This window comes from Perca flavescens, chromosome 9, assembly GCF_004354835.1.
Source record: "Perca flavescens isolate YP-PL-M2 chromosome 9, PFLA_1.0, whole genome shotgun sequence".
Classification (NCBI taxonomy): Eukaryota; Metazoa; Chordata; class Actinopteri; order Perciformes; family Percidae; genus Perca; species Perca flavescens.
The window spans coordinates 30,634,746-30,651,532 of record NC_041339.1 but is presented as its reverse complement, the minus strand read 5'-3'; the positions used below and the strand labels follow the sequence as shown (position 1 = coordinate 30,651,532).

General features: G+C 44.1%; 2 protein-coding genes and 1 long non-coding RNA gene across 3 annotated transcripts; all 3 read right to left on the bottom strand.

The window, feature by feature from the left end:
* Positions 1-1,094: 1,094 nt before the first annotated feature.
* On the bottom strand, positions 1,095-3,452 carry LOC114561979 (uncharacterized). Its single transcript, XR_003693417.1, has 3 exons — positions 3,220-3,452; positions 2,340-2,425; positions 1,095-2,182 (listed from the first exon to the last, which is right to left on the bottom strand). It is a non-coding gene; the product is annotated as an uncharacterized LOC114561979 (long non-coding RNA).
* An 8,978-nt stretch (positions 3,453-12,430) lies between these two features.
* Positions 12,431-13,922, bottom strand: LOC114560972 (keratin-associated protein 4-12-like). Its single transcript, XM_028586605.1, has 3 exons — positions 13,888-13,922; positions 13,426-13,751; positions 12,431-13,110 (listed from the first exon to the last, which is right to left on the bottom strand). Exons 1-3 carry the CDS (start codon positions 13,920-13,922, stop codon positions 12,431-12,433), a joined length of 1,041 nt encoding a protein of 346 aa, XP_028442406.1.
* A 963-nt stretch (positions 13,923-14,885) lies between these two features.
* Positions 14,886-15,577, bottom strand: LOC114560971 (keratin-associated protein 4-3-like). Its single transcript, XM_028586604.1, has 2 exons — positions 15,527-15,577; positions 14,886-15,206 (listed from the first exon to the last, which is right to left on the bottom strand). Exons 1-2 carry the CDS (start codon positions 15,575-15,577, stop codon positions 14,886-14,888), a joined length of 372 nt encoding a protein of 123 aa, XP_028442405.1.
* Between the last annotated feature and the right edge of the window lie 1,210 nt (positions 15,578-16,787).

Genomic DNA, 16,787 nt, shown 5'->3' with positions numbered 1-16,787 from the left:
CAGCTGCATAGAAATGATGACAAATTTATGAAGTGGGTGCCCTCCTAGACACTTCAGGTTCTGCTTAAGATGACTTTGTGGAGCTCAAAGGTTTCTGCAGGATATGAAAATGTGACTGAGAAGAAAGCCACCACACAATTGGGGGTATAGGTGCTGGTCTGTAAGCTTTTGCCCTGATGAGGGAGCCCAGACCAATGTTATGCTTAAGGCTTTATTCATTCACAGTCAGGTGTATAATAGCAGCTTTGCACATAGTGTCATTTATTGTCTTTTAGAAGAGAAATAGGAAATGGTTGAGGGGTTTTGTTGATCAGATATGATAAATGGTTTGACAAACTGTACTCAGTTGTTGACACAGATACAGGGAAGTGAACTTGAAATGTATAACTCTCATATATCAATAAATTAAAGGAATACTTCACCCTCAAAATGATCATTTGTATATAACATGCTTACCCTGTGTTACATTGAATTCTTTTCTCGCATGCTTCCATGGTGAACAAAGACTTTCCTTCATTTTTGGATTCTTCATTCACCATGAGGCATGCGAGAAAAACACATTTCTTATCAAGAATTCAAGGTAACATGTTGAATAATGAATATGCATTTTAAGGGTGAAGTATTCATTTAAGATTATCAATCATGTTTTGTTTTAATCTTTTAATAGTTACAGATTCCAAAGTCATGTACCAGACTGCATGTTTTTGACATCTTCCCGAACAGCTGGTTTAAATACTTCTTGCATTGTGTCTCTGCTGATATCTATACTTTTGATATATTCAGGACATGTTTTACACAATTAATATAAATTATCAAATTTTCACTTTATATTGTATTTTTTTTTCACAGAATGTTTTGTGGCCGATCTTAACAATTAATGTATGTATAATTCTATATGCTTTAAATATTAAATGTTGAATTTCAAAGATTTATTAAAGAACACAAATAAGCCACTTCAAATAGATATGTCTCTTTTTATTACTCTTTTATAAGTCATAGACTCACATCAGAACAATAAAAAACAATTTTAGTGAAAAAATAATTTGAGATAAATATTTGAAAATATAAATCAATGATGTTGAGAAGGTATACATGATGTCTGTAGGTGAAAAGATAAAACAATTTGCTGCAAAACCTAGCAGCAAGCAAAAAATAAATGACTGATGCATACTAACCTAAGCATTACAAATTGTTAATGCGTAATACTTATCATGCATTCTGTATTGTGTTTCTTGTGTTTGGCCCTGTAAAGCACTTTGAGACTTGTGAAAAGTGCTTTATGAATACATTTTAATTACTTAAACACGTGACATTTTAATTATATATTTCTACCGTTTACAGTTTATGATTTCTACTTATTCCACACCTTAATCCACCCTTAATCATTTATGTATGCCTCAAGCCCATGTTATGGAAATGTTTTGAAGTTAACCTGCATGCAGAATTTCTTGGACTTCCTTCTCTGTACTAAAAAAGTTCAAGGTGTTGTTTAATAGCAGAGCCCCTAACACACAACATACACATAGTGCTTTTTGTCCAATGAATTGGAAAAATACATGAAAATGTTCTTAATGGTACAAGATAAAATGGATTTACATTAAATAAACATAACAGTGCATTCTGTCAGTCAGTTATACCACATAAATTTCCATGATTCGAGGTACAACTGTCATACACTTGGTATGAGGCACTCATCAAGATTATCGTTGCCAGTCTTTTATGTAAACTGTTTCCCCATTCGTGTATGATACTCTTAAACTCTGTAGTGTGCAAGTAATTTGATACTTGAGCCAAATGGACATCTCCACTATTCATATTTCTGGGAATTAAAGACAACAGTGTGATAATGAAAATATTGTTTGGAGATTATACAGTGAAACATGTCTTAATGTTGCCTAATAGAGGGTTGTTTTTGACAATGATGATAAAGATATGTAAAAAGGGACTGAGCCTAAAATCTAAACCTCTTTAATAAAAAAAAAACTTTCTTGTACCTTTAGTGCAATCCAGATACTTCTTATGATTTGGGTAAATTGATGTGTTGTGCTCAAACTGTAGACAAATCAAATGGTTGAGGCGATTATATATCCACAAGCAGCTTCTATGGAGCAACTGTAACCCTTTGAATGTTTGTCACGGTGACCGTGTAGGCTGTTCCATTCGGAAGCTGTTCTCTAAAAAACTTAATGGAGAAAAAACAGAATAAATATCAGAAGATCCACCTCGTTCACTTCATCCCACCCTTTCTCTTGTGTGTATGCATTATTGTTGAAATGTCATTAATGTTAGTTGAAGAGCCTTCAAAAAAATGGTTATTTTACATAATCTGATTAACATACCTGTTTAACACCTTCAATGATGGTTTCATTGCTGGCTACTCCAATAGAAAGTATCTTCATCTGTAGATGTACCAGTGATTCCAAGCCTGTAGGGATAAAAAACAAACATTACATTACATTACAAAAAAAACGGGATTTGTGTATGTCAATGTAAAATAATGTCAATGTAAAATAATTCCTGTGGACTTCCGGTTTGAGCAATGTAGGCAGAGGACGTGTGTGTGTGTGAGCCTCCCGACAACTTCAAATTAAATATCAATAACTGTCTTCTATAACAGGTCAGACACACATTAGGGGGCTGTAATACGGGTGCGGTGGCAAAATGCCTAACTCTAAAACGAAAACTGATCAAGATTCGAAGAAAACTTCCATAAGCAGCAAGTTAACTAAAATGGCGGCAGCTGCACCAGAGGCTAACAAGGATTTTTTGTTGAGTACCATATGCTGACTACGGAGCTGGAAAAACAGCACGAATATCTCAAAGAGGATATGAGTGCGTTAATGAAGTCTTCCCTAGCACCAATTCAACTATCCATAGAATCTTTTCAAGAAACCGTGGATGCGTTCGGCAAGGGTCTCACAACCGTGGAAACTACGGCGGGGGAAAACTTCAAGGCCCTTGTTAAAGCGGAGGCAGACATCGCTGCGTTAAAAACAACCAACGAGGCACTGTTAGACCATTTGTACAATCTGGAACATCGTTCATGCAGGGCAAATCTTTGGATCATAAATGTGCATGAGGACAGTGAAATCGGAACCGACATGATTAAGTTCACTTCTGATCTACTGAAAGACGTCATGGGGGATCAGGTGTTCGAGAAACCACCAGAACTGGAAAGAGCACATCGCGGATTGGCACCCAAACCCAGAGATGGCCTACCTCCAAGACCTATTATCCTGTTTTCATCAATTCCAGGAGAAGGAACAAGCTTTGCGCTGGGCTAGGCAACACAAGCTGCAGTACCAAGGGAAGACTCTCAGATTCTATCCTGACCTAAGCACGGCCCTCTCCAAGAAGCACGCTGAATTCAAGAACATTAAAACAATGCTCTACCAGAAAGGGATCCATTTTAGATTTCTCTACCCTGCCCGCTTGCGATTCACACACGACGGGGAAACCTTCACTTTTGAATCAGCACCTGAAGCCGAAGCCTTTTACAAACGACGGATCAACGCGACCGTTGCTGCAGGGGAGTAATTTGCTAACTACATAATTCTAACTGACTACTTTAAAGGTATGCACACAATTATTTTTGTTGCAGTTTTTATTCATTTTTTTCTCCACTATGACGGTTGCTGTCGTAGTTTGGGGGGCACTGCTAAAAAACACAGGTGAATGTACTGTTCATGATGGATGACATCTATGCCCGGAAGAAGGTTATACGTTTTTTTCCTTTTTTCTTCGTGTCTGCCTGTCTAAAGTATTTAAAAATTGCTGTGATGTATAAGGATTAGGTTGCCGGGGGGCTCAACAGTTGAGTAGATAATGAAGAGTTACTGGGAGTACAATGGGGTTATAGGAGTCCTGCAGCTTACCTCATTTGGGGAGGTAAACATAAGAAAGAGTGTTCATGGGTTGGTTTACTGCCTTATTGGTGTGCTTTTCTTTTCCTTTTTGTTTTTTTTCAATGGATACTCCACTTGTTTTGTTTTGGGGTGAGAAATTTAACTGGGTACCAGTTTTGTCTATGCCACAGGTGCAGTGTTTATCTTTTTATAGTGAACTATATCCGATGTTTAAACAGGAATGACAGGAAAGTCATGTATTAGGTTCACATCATGGAATGTTCAAGGTCTTAATGGTCCTATAAAGAGGTCAAAAATCTTTTCCCATCTTAAGCGTCTCAAATACGATTTTATCTTCCTTCAAGAGACACACTTACTCAATTCAGATCATCTTAGGTTGCAGAGACCATGGGTGGTACACATTTTCCATTCTAAATTTAATGCTAAGGCAAGAGGAACAGCTATAATAATACACAAAAAAATTCAATTCTCTGCTTCTAAAGTTATTGCTGACCCTCAAGGTCGTTTTATCATGGTGTCTGGAGAACTATTTCATACCCAGGTCTTGCTGTTGAATGTTTACGGCCCTAATTGGGAGGAATTTCGTAAATAAGCTGATTGCTGCTTTACCTAGCTTTAATTCACATTATCTGATTTTAGGTGGTGATCTAAACTGTGTAATGGACCCAAATTTGGACCACTCCAACCCAAAATCGCAGGCCCCTTCTAAAATGGCAAATGAAATCTCTGCCTTATTGAGCCAGACTGGCGCTTTTACAACCCCCATAATAAGGTTTATTCTTTTTTTTCACATGTACATCATTGCTACTCAAGAATTGACTACTTTTTTATCGACAAAAATCTCCTTTCTTCAGTAAGGGAGTTGAATATTCTGCTACTGTAGAATCTGATCATGCTCCCTTACTACTAGATCTCTCCTTTCCATCTAATTTTACGAACCACATATGGCGATTAAATTCTTCACTATTGTCAGATGACTCATTTTGCAAACATGTATCCTCTTCAATTGACAATTTTTTTTAATTCAACTCAACGGAGCAAGTCTCCCCCTCTCTCCTCTGGGAGATGTTGAAAGTAGTGCTCAGGGGGGACATTATGGGCCCTATTTTAACGATCTGAAATGCAAGTATCAAACGTGAAACGCAAGTAGCTTTGTGGGCGGATCTCGGGCACTGTTGCTATGCAGTGGGAGCTGTCCAAGACGCGGCAAAATAATAAATGCCCGTCTTGGCCGGGTGGCGATGTTGCTGCGGCCTCTCGGGCGCATCTCCTCAAGTCTGGAGAGGATTGCTGCAGCCATGGAGCGTGGGCCTCCAAACGCACCACCTGCACCTGTTGTGCCCCTTCCTCCTCCCCTCACTCCATCTCCGTCCACCTGCTCCACCAGGAGCGCATCGCGCATTGCCACTCCCAGACCAGTATCCGTCGGAGTGTCCAATCCCACCGTTCAACATCACGTCTCATTAAGTCCTCTAATATTTCCTCATTTATGTCAACACATCCATGATTCATGGAAATATTGTGTAAAACATAACAAGCCACAAAGAATGCTGCAACTTTTTGAGGACTGTACTGTAAAGTGCCTCCTGATCTATCCTAACACCTGAAGTGCATTTTCAGTAATATTTTTCTTTGAAATTATGTATGGTTTGCAAAAATGGGAACTGCAGGCGTCCGTATAGATGAGAGAAGCAAAGCGTATGCGCGTTGTGCACACGCTACATTATGGCCAAGCATGTGCCCCTAACATAAAAAAGACTTAGATCATCCCCTTCAGCTCCAAGAAATATCTGCGGCAATGGCTTTCCGATTGAATTATATAAGAAGTTTTCTATTAAATTATCTCCACTCTTGCTCAATATGTTTGGATATTCTTTGTCTCAAGGATCTTTATCAAAGTCCCTTATCAAAGCACTGATTACACTTCTACTGAAGCATGAGAAAGACCCAACACAATGTAGCTCATATCGACCAATTTCTTTGCTAAATGCAGACGTCAAAATTGTAGCCAAATTACTGGCTATCCGATTGGAGTCTCCCTTGGTCAGTATCATTTCAGCTAATCAGACAGGTTTTATAAAAGGTCGGCACTAGTGTTAATTTCGTCAGACGAGACGAGACTAAATATGTTCGTCAACGACCTTTTTTTCCATGACTAAGACGAGACGATGACGAGACTGCGCCGATGTCCAAAAACGCTGACTAAGACTAAATTAACATGCATTATTGTTGACGAAAAAAGACGAGACTAAAATGTTTTGCATAAAATAAAAACTAAGATAAAATCTCTCTTCATTTTTGTCTACAATCGTCTCTACTTTTTCATCATGAGATAGAATATTCAGCTGTTACCGAGACCCGGTGCTACAGCACCGACAGGTGCTCTAACGACCGTTATCTACCGGACCGAATAGCCTGCGCTTCTCTCTGATGCTCCTAAACGGACGTTAGAGTCAACCGAAACATCGCTGCACGGGGCGCTAGTTAACACTACACTTGGCAGCAGGTAACGTTAGCATACCATTAGCTAGTTAACACTACACTTGGCAGCAGGTAACGTTAGCATACAGTTAGCTAGTTAACACTTGGCAGCAGGTAACGTTAGCATACCGTTAGCTAGCAGTTGGATTTAACACAGTTAAAATGCTGACAGCTAAACGGTATAAAGTTTGTCTCTATTTCCAACACGAGACGTACGACAGTCTGCAGCTGCCGTTGTCTGAAAAACAACACATGTTGCGTTCACTTGAAATATGCCTCGCCAGTTTCATGCTGCATTTATTTTATTGTAAAATATCCCTTTCCCCATGCAGTGGTTGTTTTTGTCATTTACTGGTGAAATAAGGAAGAGGCTCAATATTTATATAACTTTATAGCATTTATTTATTTTTATAACTATTTGACTGAAATGGCTTTCAGAAATAATTTATTTAAAAAAACACTCAAATGTTTTGACTAAAACTTGACTAAAATAGCGAGACTTTTAGTCGACTAAAACTTGACTAAGATACCTTGAGTTCTCTTTTGACTAAAACTGGACTAAAATGACAAGACTTTTAGTCGCCTAAAACTTGACTAACAAAAATTTTTGTCACAAGACTAAGACTAAATTAAAAATAGGTGACAAAATTAACACTAGTCGGCACATCTTCTGTAACATTCGTCGTCTTTTGAATGTTCTTTACACCCCCCCAATCCCAGGACACCCCTGAAATTGTAGTTTCGCTAGATCCCAAAAAGGCATTTGATCGGGTGGAATGGGACTATCTTTTTTTTGCCATGAATAAGTTCGGATTCGGCCACAGATTTATAGAGTGGACCCGTCTTTTGTACACTTCCCCAGTTGCTTCAGTGGTTACTAATAAATGGCGATCCAAAAAATTTTCTCTATCAAGGGGCACTTGGCAGGGGTGCCCATTAAGCCCCCTATTGTTTACAATTGCAATTGAACCACTCTCTCTGGTATTAAAATCCCCACCTTCTTTTCATGGTATAAATAGGTGGGGTGTTGAACATAAGCTCTCATTATACGCTGATGACTTGCTTCTTTACATCTCAGATCCTTTATCATGCATCTGTTATGGTTGTGTTTGTTTCTGTTTCCTGTGTTATTTTGGTAGTCTAGTTTTCTGTCTTGTCTTGTCTGTTTTACTTCCTGTCCTGTGTTTTCCCTGCACACTACCTGCCAGTCTCTGCATTTGGGTCCAACTCATTCTCTGTAGCCATGACAGCATCAATGATATTATCAAAATCTTGCACAATTTTGGGGCTTTCTCAGGCTATAAATTGAATATCTCTAAAAGTGAATGCATGCCTGTTAACACACTTGCCAGGCATATCCCTGACTCTGCGTTCCCCTTTTGCTTGGCAAGATCTGGGTTTAAATATCTGGGCATTAATATTGCACATAACTTTAGAGGACTATTTGAAAATAATTTTACTCCTCTTTTGATTAAACTTAAATCTGATCTTAGAAAATGGAGGATTCTTCATCTAACCCTAGCTGGTAGGGTGAACTGCGTTAAAATGACAGTTCGCCCGAGATTCTTATATTTATTTCGATGCCTACCCGTCTTCCTAGCCAAAGCTTTTTTTCAACAGATTAGACAAATTTATTTCCAGTTTTATATGGGATATAAGCCCATATGGATTCGGAAAGAGTTTCTCTAGAAGCATAGGAGTGATGGGGGTTTAGCTCTCCCTAATTTCTTATATTATTACTGGGAAGCTCAAGTTCAGAATATAGTCTACTGGATGCACTCATCACGTACCACTGGTGTGAAACCGAATCTAAATCCTGCACAGCAACCTCTCTACAAGCCCTATTAACATATAGCCTACCTATTAAAATGGCACAATTTACATCAAATCCGGTTGTTCATTCTACTCTTAAAATTTGGACTCAGCTACGCCAACATTTGCAGTTAAGACAAGCACTTTTGCTTCAGAGCCCAATATGCACCAATCATGCATTCCTCCCTGCCAAACTAGACTCTACATTTAAACAATGGCAAGATAAGGGCATCGCTCAATTTGGTGATCTTTATTTTGATGGTCTTTTTGCTAGTTTTAATGATTTGCGTTCCAAATTCAATCTTAATCAAGCTGACCTTTTTCGTTATTTTCAGATACGACATTTTGTGAATGCCCAAAGCCCATAATTTCCACATATTCCATCTAAGTCTCCTGCAGACTCTCTGTTTGAAGCTCCCCTCCATCTACAAGGTTTTAAGAGAATATATACAATTTTCATGTCTTTTAAAAAGTGTAGGAACAGACAAAGTTTAAAAGTGGATGGAAGAAAGCACTTGGAACAGTATTCTTCTTCACACCTCTCTATAGGACAAACTTGTGGTCTTTGATGCTTCGGCACAAGTGCTCCAGATGTTTCTCCAGGTATTTACACATGTAAATATGTAGGGCTTTATTTTATTTAGGGTTTATTGTTGTATCATTGTTACACTTTTGATTGTGGTGTCCAACTGTTTTTCTCTTTTTTTATTATTTTTATTTTAATATTATATCATTATTATATTATTGTAATAATAATAATACTATTATTATATTATATATTATTATTATTATTATTATTATTTTCATCATATTTTGTACTATTGATGGATATTATGTAAGGCAGATTGTTCTGGGTTAGTCTGGGAGGGACTGAAAATGTAAAAATTAGACTCTCTCATATCTCTCTCTCTCTCTCTCTCTCTCTCTCTCTCTCTCTCTCTCTCTCTGGTTTAGACTGGCTGATATAGATATGCAGTTTAGGTGAGGGAGGAGGGATTTGAGCATGTACTGTAAGCATCTGTCTTTTTCCTCAAGAAAGAAAGAATTAGGGTATGAGGAACACTGTGAGATTAAAGGGGTGATAGAATGCAAAACCGAGTTTACCTTATCATGAGAGAGAGAGAGAGAGAGAGAGAGAGAGAGAGAGAGATCCTTAAACATACCATTGTTGCATGCATACTCATTTATTTTAATGAAGCTATACAAATGCATTTCAACTGCCTAAAGTTATGGCTCTCAATCCATTTGAATGTTAAACTCACTTGTCAAGTAAATTGACAATATTTATAGTTTCAATTTGTGACCCATCAAACTGAAAGATGTATTTGGTATAAAAATATCTGTCAGGATAAGCTTAACCCTTCATGTATTGCTTTGAGCCATAAATATTTTTTGAAAATCCTGTATTACACCATGGAGAGAGAATGAAAAAGGAAAATTAAAATAATATACCTTGGGCTGCAGTTGTTGGTGCCGCAGTTGTTGGGGTTGCAGTTGTTGCTGTAACAGTTGTTGGTGCTGCAGTTGTTGTTGATGTGGTTGTTGTTGCTACAACTGTGGTTGTTGGGACAGGTGTGGTTGTTGGGGCAGCTGTGGTTGTTGTTGGAAGAGCTGTGGTTGCTGGTGGTGCTGTAGTTGTTGGTGCCGCAGTTGTAGGGGCTGCCGTTGTTGGTGTCACAGTTGTTGGGGCAGCAGTTGTTAATGCTTCAGTTGTTGCTGCTGCAGTTGTTGGTGCTGCAGTTGATGGGGCTACAGTTGATGGGGCTACAGTTGTTGCTGTAATAGTTGTTGGTGCTGCAGTTGTTGTTGATGGGGTTGTTGTTGCTACAACTGTGGTTGTTGTTGGGGCAGGTGTAGTTGTTGGGGCAGCTGTGGTTGTTGTTGGAAGAGCTGTGGTTGCTGTTGGTGCTGTAGTTGTTGGTGCCGCAGTTGTAGGGCCTGCCGTTTTTGGTGTCACAGTTGTTGGGGCAGCAGTTGTTAATGCTTCAGTTGTTGGTGCCGCAGTTGTTGGTGCCGCAGTTGTAGTGGCCACAGTTGTTGGACTCTCAGTTGTTAGTGCTGCAGTTGTTGGTGCTGCAGTTGTTGGTGCTGCAGTCGATGGGGCTACAGTTGTTGCTGTAACAGTTGTTGGTGCTGCAATTGTTGTTGATGTGGTTGTTGCTACGACTGTGGTTGTTGTTGGGGCAGGTGTGATTGTTGTTGGAAGAGCTGTGGTTGCTGGTGGTGCTGTAGTTGTTGGTGCCGCAGTTGTAGGGGCTGCCGTTGTTGGTGTCACAGTTGTTGGGGCAGCAGTTGTTAATGCTTCAGTTGTTGGTGCCGCAGTTGTTGGTGCCACAGTTGTAGTGGCCACAGTTGTTGGACTCTCAGTTGTTAGTGCTGCAGTTGTTGGTGCTGCAGTTGTTGGTGCTGCAGTTGATGGGGCTACAGTTGATGGGGCTGCAGTTGTTGCTGTAACAGTTGTTGGTGCTGCAGTTGTTGTTGATGTGGTTGTTGTTGCTACAACTGTGGTTGTTGTTGGGTTAGGTGTGGTTGTTGGGGCAACTGTGGTTGTTGTTGGAAGAGCTGTGGTTGCTGGTGGTGATGTAGTTGTTGGTGCCGCAGTTGTAGGGGCTGCCGTTGTTGGTGTCACAGTTGTTGGGGCAGCAGTTGTTAATGCTTCAGTTGTTGGTGCTGCAGTTGATGGGGCTACAGTTGTTGGGGTAGCAGTTGTTGATGCTGCAGTTGTTGATGCAGCAGTTGTTGGGGCAACAGATGTAGGGGCAGCTGTTGTTGATGCTACAGTTGTTGGTGCTGCAGTTGTAGTGGCAACAGTTGTTGGACTCTCAGTTGTTGGGATAGCAGTTGTTGGTGCTGCCATTGTTTGGGCCGCAGTTGTTGATGCTGCAGTTGTTGGAGCAGCAGATGTAGGGGCTGCAGTTGTTGGGGCAGCAGTTGTTGGGGCAGCAGAAGTTGGTGCTGCAGTTGTTGGTACCACAGTTGTAATGGCCACAGTTCTTGGACTCTCAGTTGTTGGGGAAGCAGTTGTTGGGGCAGCAGTTGTTGGTGCTGCAGTAGTTGGTGCTGCAGTTGTTGGTACCGCAATTGTAGTGGCCACAGTTGTTGGACTCTCAGTTGTTGGTGCCACAGTTGTTGGGGCAGCAGTTGTTGGGGAAGCAGTTGTTGGCACTGCAGTTGTTGAAGCAGCAGTTGTTGGGGCAGCAGATGTAGGGGCAGCTATTGTTGATGCTACAGTTGTTGGTGCTGCAGTTCTAGTGTCCACAGTTGTTGGACTCTCAGTTGTTGGGGCAGCAGTTGTTGGTGTTGCAGTTGTAGTGGCCAAAGGTGTTAGGGCCGCAATTGTTGGGACAGCTGTTGTTGGTTCAGCAGTTGTTGCGGCAGCAGATGTAGGGGCTGCAGTTGTTGGGGCAGCAGTTGTTGGTGCTGAAGATGTAGTGGCTGCAGTTGGTGTAGCAGTTGTTGGTGCTGCAGTAGTTGGTGCCGCAGTTGTTGGTGCTGCAGTTGTTGGTACTGCAGTTGTTTGGGCCGCAGTTGTTGATGCTGCAGTTGTTGGAGCAGCAGATGTAGGGGCTGCAGTTGTTGGGGCAGCAGTTGTTGGTGCTGAAGATGTAGTGGCTGCAGTTGGTGCTGCAGATGTAGGGGCTGCAGCTGTTGGTGCAGAAGTTGTTGGGGCAGCAGTAGTTGGTGCTGCAGTTGTTGGTACCACAGTTGTAATGGCCACAGTTGTTGGACTCTCAGTTGTTGGGGCGGCAGTTGTTGGGGCCGCAGTTTTTGGTGCAGCAGTTGTTGGGGCAGCAGTTGTTGGTGCTGCAGTTGTTTGGGAAGCAGTTGTTGGTGCTGCAGTTGTTGGTGCCGCAGTTGTAGGGGCTGCCGTTGTTGGTGTCACAGTTGTTGGGGCAGCAGTTGTTAATGCTTCAGTTGTTGGTGCTGCATTTGATGGGGCTACAGTTGTTGGGGTAGCAGTTGCTGATGCTGCAGTTGTTGATGCAGCAGTTGTTGGTGCTGCAGATGTAGGGGCAGCTGTTGTTGGGGCAGCAGTTGTTGGGGCAGCAGTAGTTGGTGCTGCAGTTGTTGGTACCACAGTTGTAATGGCCACAGTTGTTGGACTCTCAGCTGTTGGTGCCACAGTTGTTGGGGCAGCAGTTGTTGGGGAAGCAGTTGTTGGCACTGCAGTTGTTGAAGCCGCAGTTGTTGGGGCAGCAGATGTAGGGGCAGCTGTTGTTGATGCTACAATTGTTGGTGCTGCAGTTGTAGTGGCAACAGTTGTTGGACTCTCAGTTGTTGGGATAGCAGTTGTTGGTGCTGCCGTTGTTTGGGCCGCAGTTGTTGATGCTGCAGTTGTTGGAGCAGCAGATGTAGGGGCTGCAGTTGTTGGGGCAGCAGTTGTTGGTGCTGAAGATGTAGTGGCTGCAGTTGGTGCTGCAGATGTAGGGGCTGCAGTTGTTGGTACCACAGTTGTTGGGGAAGCAGTTGTTGGCACTGCAGTTGTTGAAGCAGCAGTTGTTGGGGCAGCAGATGTTGGTGTTGCAGTTGTAGTGGCCAAAGATGTTAGGGCCGCAGTTGTTGGGACAGCTGTTGTTGGTGCAGAAGTTGTTGCGGCAGCAGATGTAGGGGCTGCAGTTGTTGGGGCAGCAGTTGTTGGTGCTGAAGATGTAGGGGCTGCAGTTGGTGCAGCAGTTGTTGGTGCAGCAGTAGTTGGTGCTGCAGTTGTTGGTGCTGCAGTTGTTGGTACTGCAGTTGTTTGAACCGCAGTTGTTGATGCTGCAGTTGTTGGAGCAGCAGATGTAGGGGCTGCAGTTGTTGGGGCAGCAGTTGTTGGTGCTGAAGATGTAGTGGCTGCAGTTGGTGCTGCAGATGTAGTGGCTGCAGTTGTTGGTGCAGAAGTTGTTGGGGCAGCAGAAGTTGGTGCTGCAGTTGTTGGTACCACAGTTGTAATGGCCACAGTTCTTGGACTCTCAGTTGTTGGGGCAGCAGTTGTTGGGGCCGCAATTGTTGGTGCAGCAGTTGTTGGGGTAGCAGTTGTTGGTGCTGCAGTAGTTGGTGCTGCAGTTGTTGGTACCGCAGTTGTAGTGGCCACAGTTGTTGGACTCTCAGTTGTTGGTGCCACAGTTGTTGGGGCAGCAGTTGTTGAAGCAGCAGTTGTTGGGGCAGCAGATGTAGGGGCAGCTGTTGTTGATGCTACAGTTGTTGGTGCTGCAGTTGTAGTGTCCACAGTTGTTGGACTCTCAGTTGTTGGGGCAGCAGTTGTTGGTGTTGCAGTTGTAGTGGCCAAAGGTGTTAGGGCCGCAGTTGTTGGGACAGCTGTTGTTGGTGCAGCAGTTGTTGCGGCAGCAGATGTAGGGGCTGCAGTTGTTGGGGCAGCAGTTGTTGGTGCTGAAGATGTAGTGGCTGCAGTTGGTGCAGCAGTTGTGGGTGCAGCAGTTGTTGGTGCAGCAGTAGTTGGTGCTGCAGTTGTTGGTGCTGCAGTTGTTGGTACTGCAGTTGTTTGGGCCGCAGTTGTTGATGCTGCAGTTGTTGGAGCAGCAGATGTAGGGGCTATAGTTCTTGGGGCAGCAGTTGTTGGTGCTGAAGATTTTGGGGCAGCAGTAGTTGGTGCTGCAGTTGTTGGTACCACAGTTGTAATGGCCACAGTTGTTGGACTCTCAGTTGTTGGGGCAGCAGTTGTTGGGGCCGCAGTTGTTGGTGCAGCAGTTGTTGGGGCAGCAGTTGTTGGTGCTGCAGTTGTTGGTACCACAGTTGTAGTGGCCACAGTTGTTGGACTCTCATTTGTTGGTGCCACAGCAGCAGTTGTTGGGGAAGCAGTTGTTGGCACTGCAGTTGTTGAAGCAGCAGTTGTTGGGGCAGCAGATGTAGGGGCAGCTGTTGTTGATGCTACAGTTGTTGGTGCTGCAGTTGTAGTGTCCACAGTTGTTGGACTCTCAGTTATTGGGGCAGCAGTTATTGGTGTTGCAGTTGTAGTGGCCAAAGATATTAGGGCCGGAGTTGTTGGGACAGCTGTTGTTGGTGCAGCAGTTGTTGCGGCAGTAGATGTAGGGGCTGCAGTTGTTGGGGCAGCAGTTGTTGGTGCTGAAGATGTAGGGGCTGCAGTTGGTGCAGCAGTTGTTGGTGCAGCAGTTGTTGGTGCAGCAGTAGTTGGTGCTGCAGTTGTTGGTGCTGCAGTTGTTGGTGCTGCAGTTGTTGGGGCCGCAGTTGTTGGGGCAGCAGTTGTTTGTGTCGTAGTTGTTGGGGCTGCAGTTATAGGGGCCACAGTTGTTGGACTCTCAGTTGTTGATGCTACAGTTGTTGTTGCTGCAGTTGTAGGTGCCACAGTTGTTGGACTCTCAGTTGTTGATGCTACAGTTTATTGTTGGGGCTGCAGTTGTTGGGGCCACAGTTGTTGGGGCTGCAGTTGTTGATGCTACAGTTGTTGTTGCTGCAGTTGTAGGTGCCACAGTTGTTGGACTCTCAGTTGTTGATGCTACAGTTGTTGGTGCTGAAGTTATTGGGGCCGCAGTTGTTGGGGCAGCAGTAGTTGGTGCTGCAGTTGTTGGTACTGCAGTTGTTGGTGCTGCAGTTGTTGGTACTGCAATTGTTGGGGGTGCAGTTGTAGGGGCAGCTGTTGTTGATGCTGCCGTTGTTGATGCTGCAGTTGTTGATGCTGAAGTTGTTGGTACTGCAGTTGTTTGGGAAGCAGTTGTTGGTGCTGCAGTAGTTGGTGCTGCAGTTGTAGGGGCCACAGTTGTTGGACTCTCAGTTGTTGATGCTACAGTTGTTGATGCAGCAGTTGTGGGGGCAGCAGATGTAGGGGCGGCTGTTGATGCTGCAGTTGTAGGGGCCACATTTGTTAGTGCTACAGTTGTTGGTGCTGCCGTTGTTGATGCAGCAGTTGTTGAGGTAGCAGTTGTTGGTGCTGCAGTTGTAGGGGCCACAGTTATTGGGGCCGCAGTTGTTGGGGAAGCAGTTGTTGATGCTGCCGTTGTTGGCTCCGCAGTTGTTGGGGCAGTAGATGTAGGGGCAGCTGTTGTTGATGCTACAGTTGTTGGTGCTGCAGTTATTGGTACCGCAGTTGTACTGGCCACAGTTGTTTGACTCTCAGGTGTTGGTGCTGCAGTTGTTGGTGCTGCAGTTGTTGGGGCCGCAGTTGTTGGGGCAGCAGTTGTTTGTGTCGTAGTTGTTGGGGCTGCAGTTGTAGGGGCCACAGTTGTTGGACTCTCAGTTGTTGATGCTACAGTTGTTGTTGCTGCAGTTGTAGGGGCCACAGTTGTTGGACTCTCAGTTGTTGATGCTACAGTTGTTGGTGCTGAAGTTATTGGGGCCGCAGTTGTTGGGGCAGCAGTAGTTGGTGCTGCAGTTGTTGGTACTGCAGTTGTTGGTGCTGCAGTTGTTGGTACTGCAATTGTTGGGGGCGCAGTTGTAGGGGCAGCTGTTGTTGATGCTGCCATTGTTGATGCTGCAGTTGTTGATGCTGCAGTTGATGGTGCTGCAGTTGTTTGGGAAGCAGTTGTTGGTGCTGCAGTAGTTGGTGCTGCAGTTGTAGGGGCCACAGTTGTTGGACTCTCAGTTGTTGATGCTACAGTTGTTGATGCAGCAGTTGTGGGGGCAGCAGATGTAGGGGCAGCTGTTGATGCTGCAGTTGTAGGGGCCACATTTGTTAGTGCTACAGTTGTTGGTGCTGCCGTTGTTGATGCAGCAGTTATTGGGGTAGCAGTTGTTGGTGCTGCAGTTGTAGGGGCCACAGTTATTGGGGCCGCAGTTGTTGGGGAAGCAGTTGTTGATGCTGCCGTTGTTGGCTCCGCAGTTGTTGGGGCAGTAGATGTAGGGGCAGCTGTTGTTGATGCTACAGTTGTTGTTGGTGCTGCAGTTATTGGTACCGCAGTTGTACTGGCCACAGTTGTTGGACTCTCACTTGTTAGTGCTGCAGTTGTTGGGGCCGCAGTTGTTGGGGCTGCAGTTGTTGCTGCTGCAGTTGTTGGGGCCGCAGTTGTTGGTGCTGCCGTTGTTGGCGCCGCAATTGTTGATGCAGCAGTTGTTGGTGCTGCACTAGTTGGTGACGCAGTTGTTGGGGCCCCAGTTGTTGGGTAAGTAGTGGTTGGTGCTGCCGTTGTTGGTGCCGCAGTTGTTGATGCTGCAGTTGTTGGGGTCACAGTTATTGGGGCAGCAGTTGTTGGTGCTGCAGTTGTTGGGGATGCAGTTGTTGGTGCTGCAGTTGTTGGGGAAGCAGTCGTTGGGGCAACAGATGAAGGGGCTGCAGTTGTTGGGGCCGCAGTTGTTGTGGTCGCAGTTGTTGGTGCTGAAGTTGTTGGGGCAGCAGTTGTTGGTGCTTCAGTAATTGCTGCTCCAGTTGTAGGGGCCACAGTTGTTGGACTCTCAGTTGTTGATGCTACAGTTGTTGGTTCTGAAGTTGTTTGCACCGCAGTTGTTGGGGCTGCAGATGTAGGGGCAGCTGTTGTTGATGCTACAGTTGTTGGTGCTGCAGTTGTAGGGGCCTCAGTTGTTGGGGCTGTAGTTGTTGGTGCTGCAGTTGTTGGGGAAGCAGTTGTTGGTGCTGCCGTTGTTGGTACCGCAGTTGTTGATGCAGCAGTTGTTGGGGTAGCAGTTGGTGGTGCTGCTGCTGTAGGGGCCACAGTTGTTGGACTCTCAGTTGTTGAGGTA

Excerpts from the sequence above, each read along its gene's own strand:
- LOC114560972 (XM_028586605.1), bottom strand. The coding sequence starts at position 13,922 with ATGAGAGTCCAACAACTGTGGCCACTACAACTGTG. Across the intron at positions 13,752-13,887 it reads CTGTGGCCACTACAACTGTG|CACCAACTACTGCTGCCCCA; the intron begins GTACCAACAACT and ends CAACAACTGCAG. Across the intron at positions 13,111-13,425 it reads CTGCGGCCCTAACACCTTTG|AGTCCAAGAACTGTGGCCAT; the intron begins GCCACTACAACT and ends CCAACAACTGAG.
- LOC114560971 (XM_028586604.1), bottom strand. The coding sequence starts at position 15,577 with ATGGCAGCATCAACAACAGCTGCCCCTACAACTGCGCCCCCAACAATT. Across the intron at positions 15,207-15,526 it reads CTGCGCCCCCAACAATTGCA|TACAACTGCGGTACCAATAA; the intron begins GTACCAACAACT and ends AACTGTGGCCAG.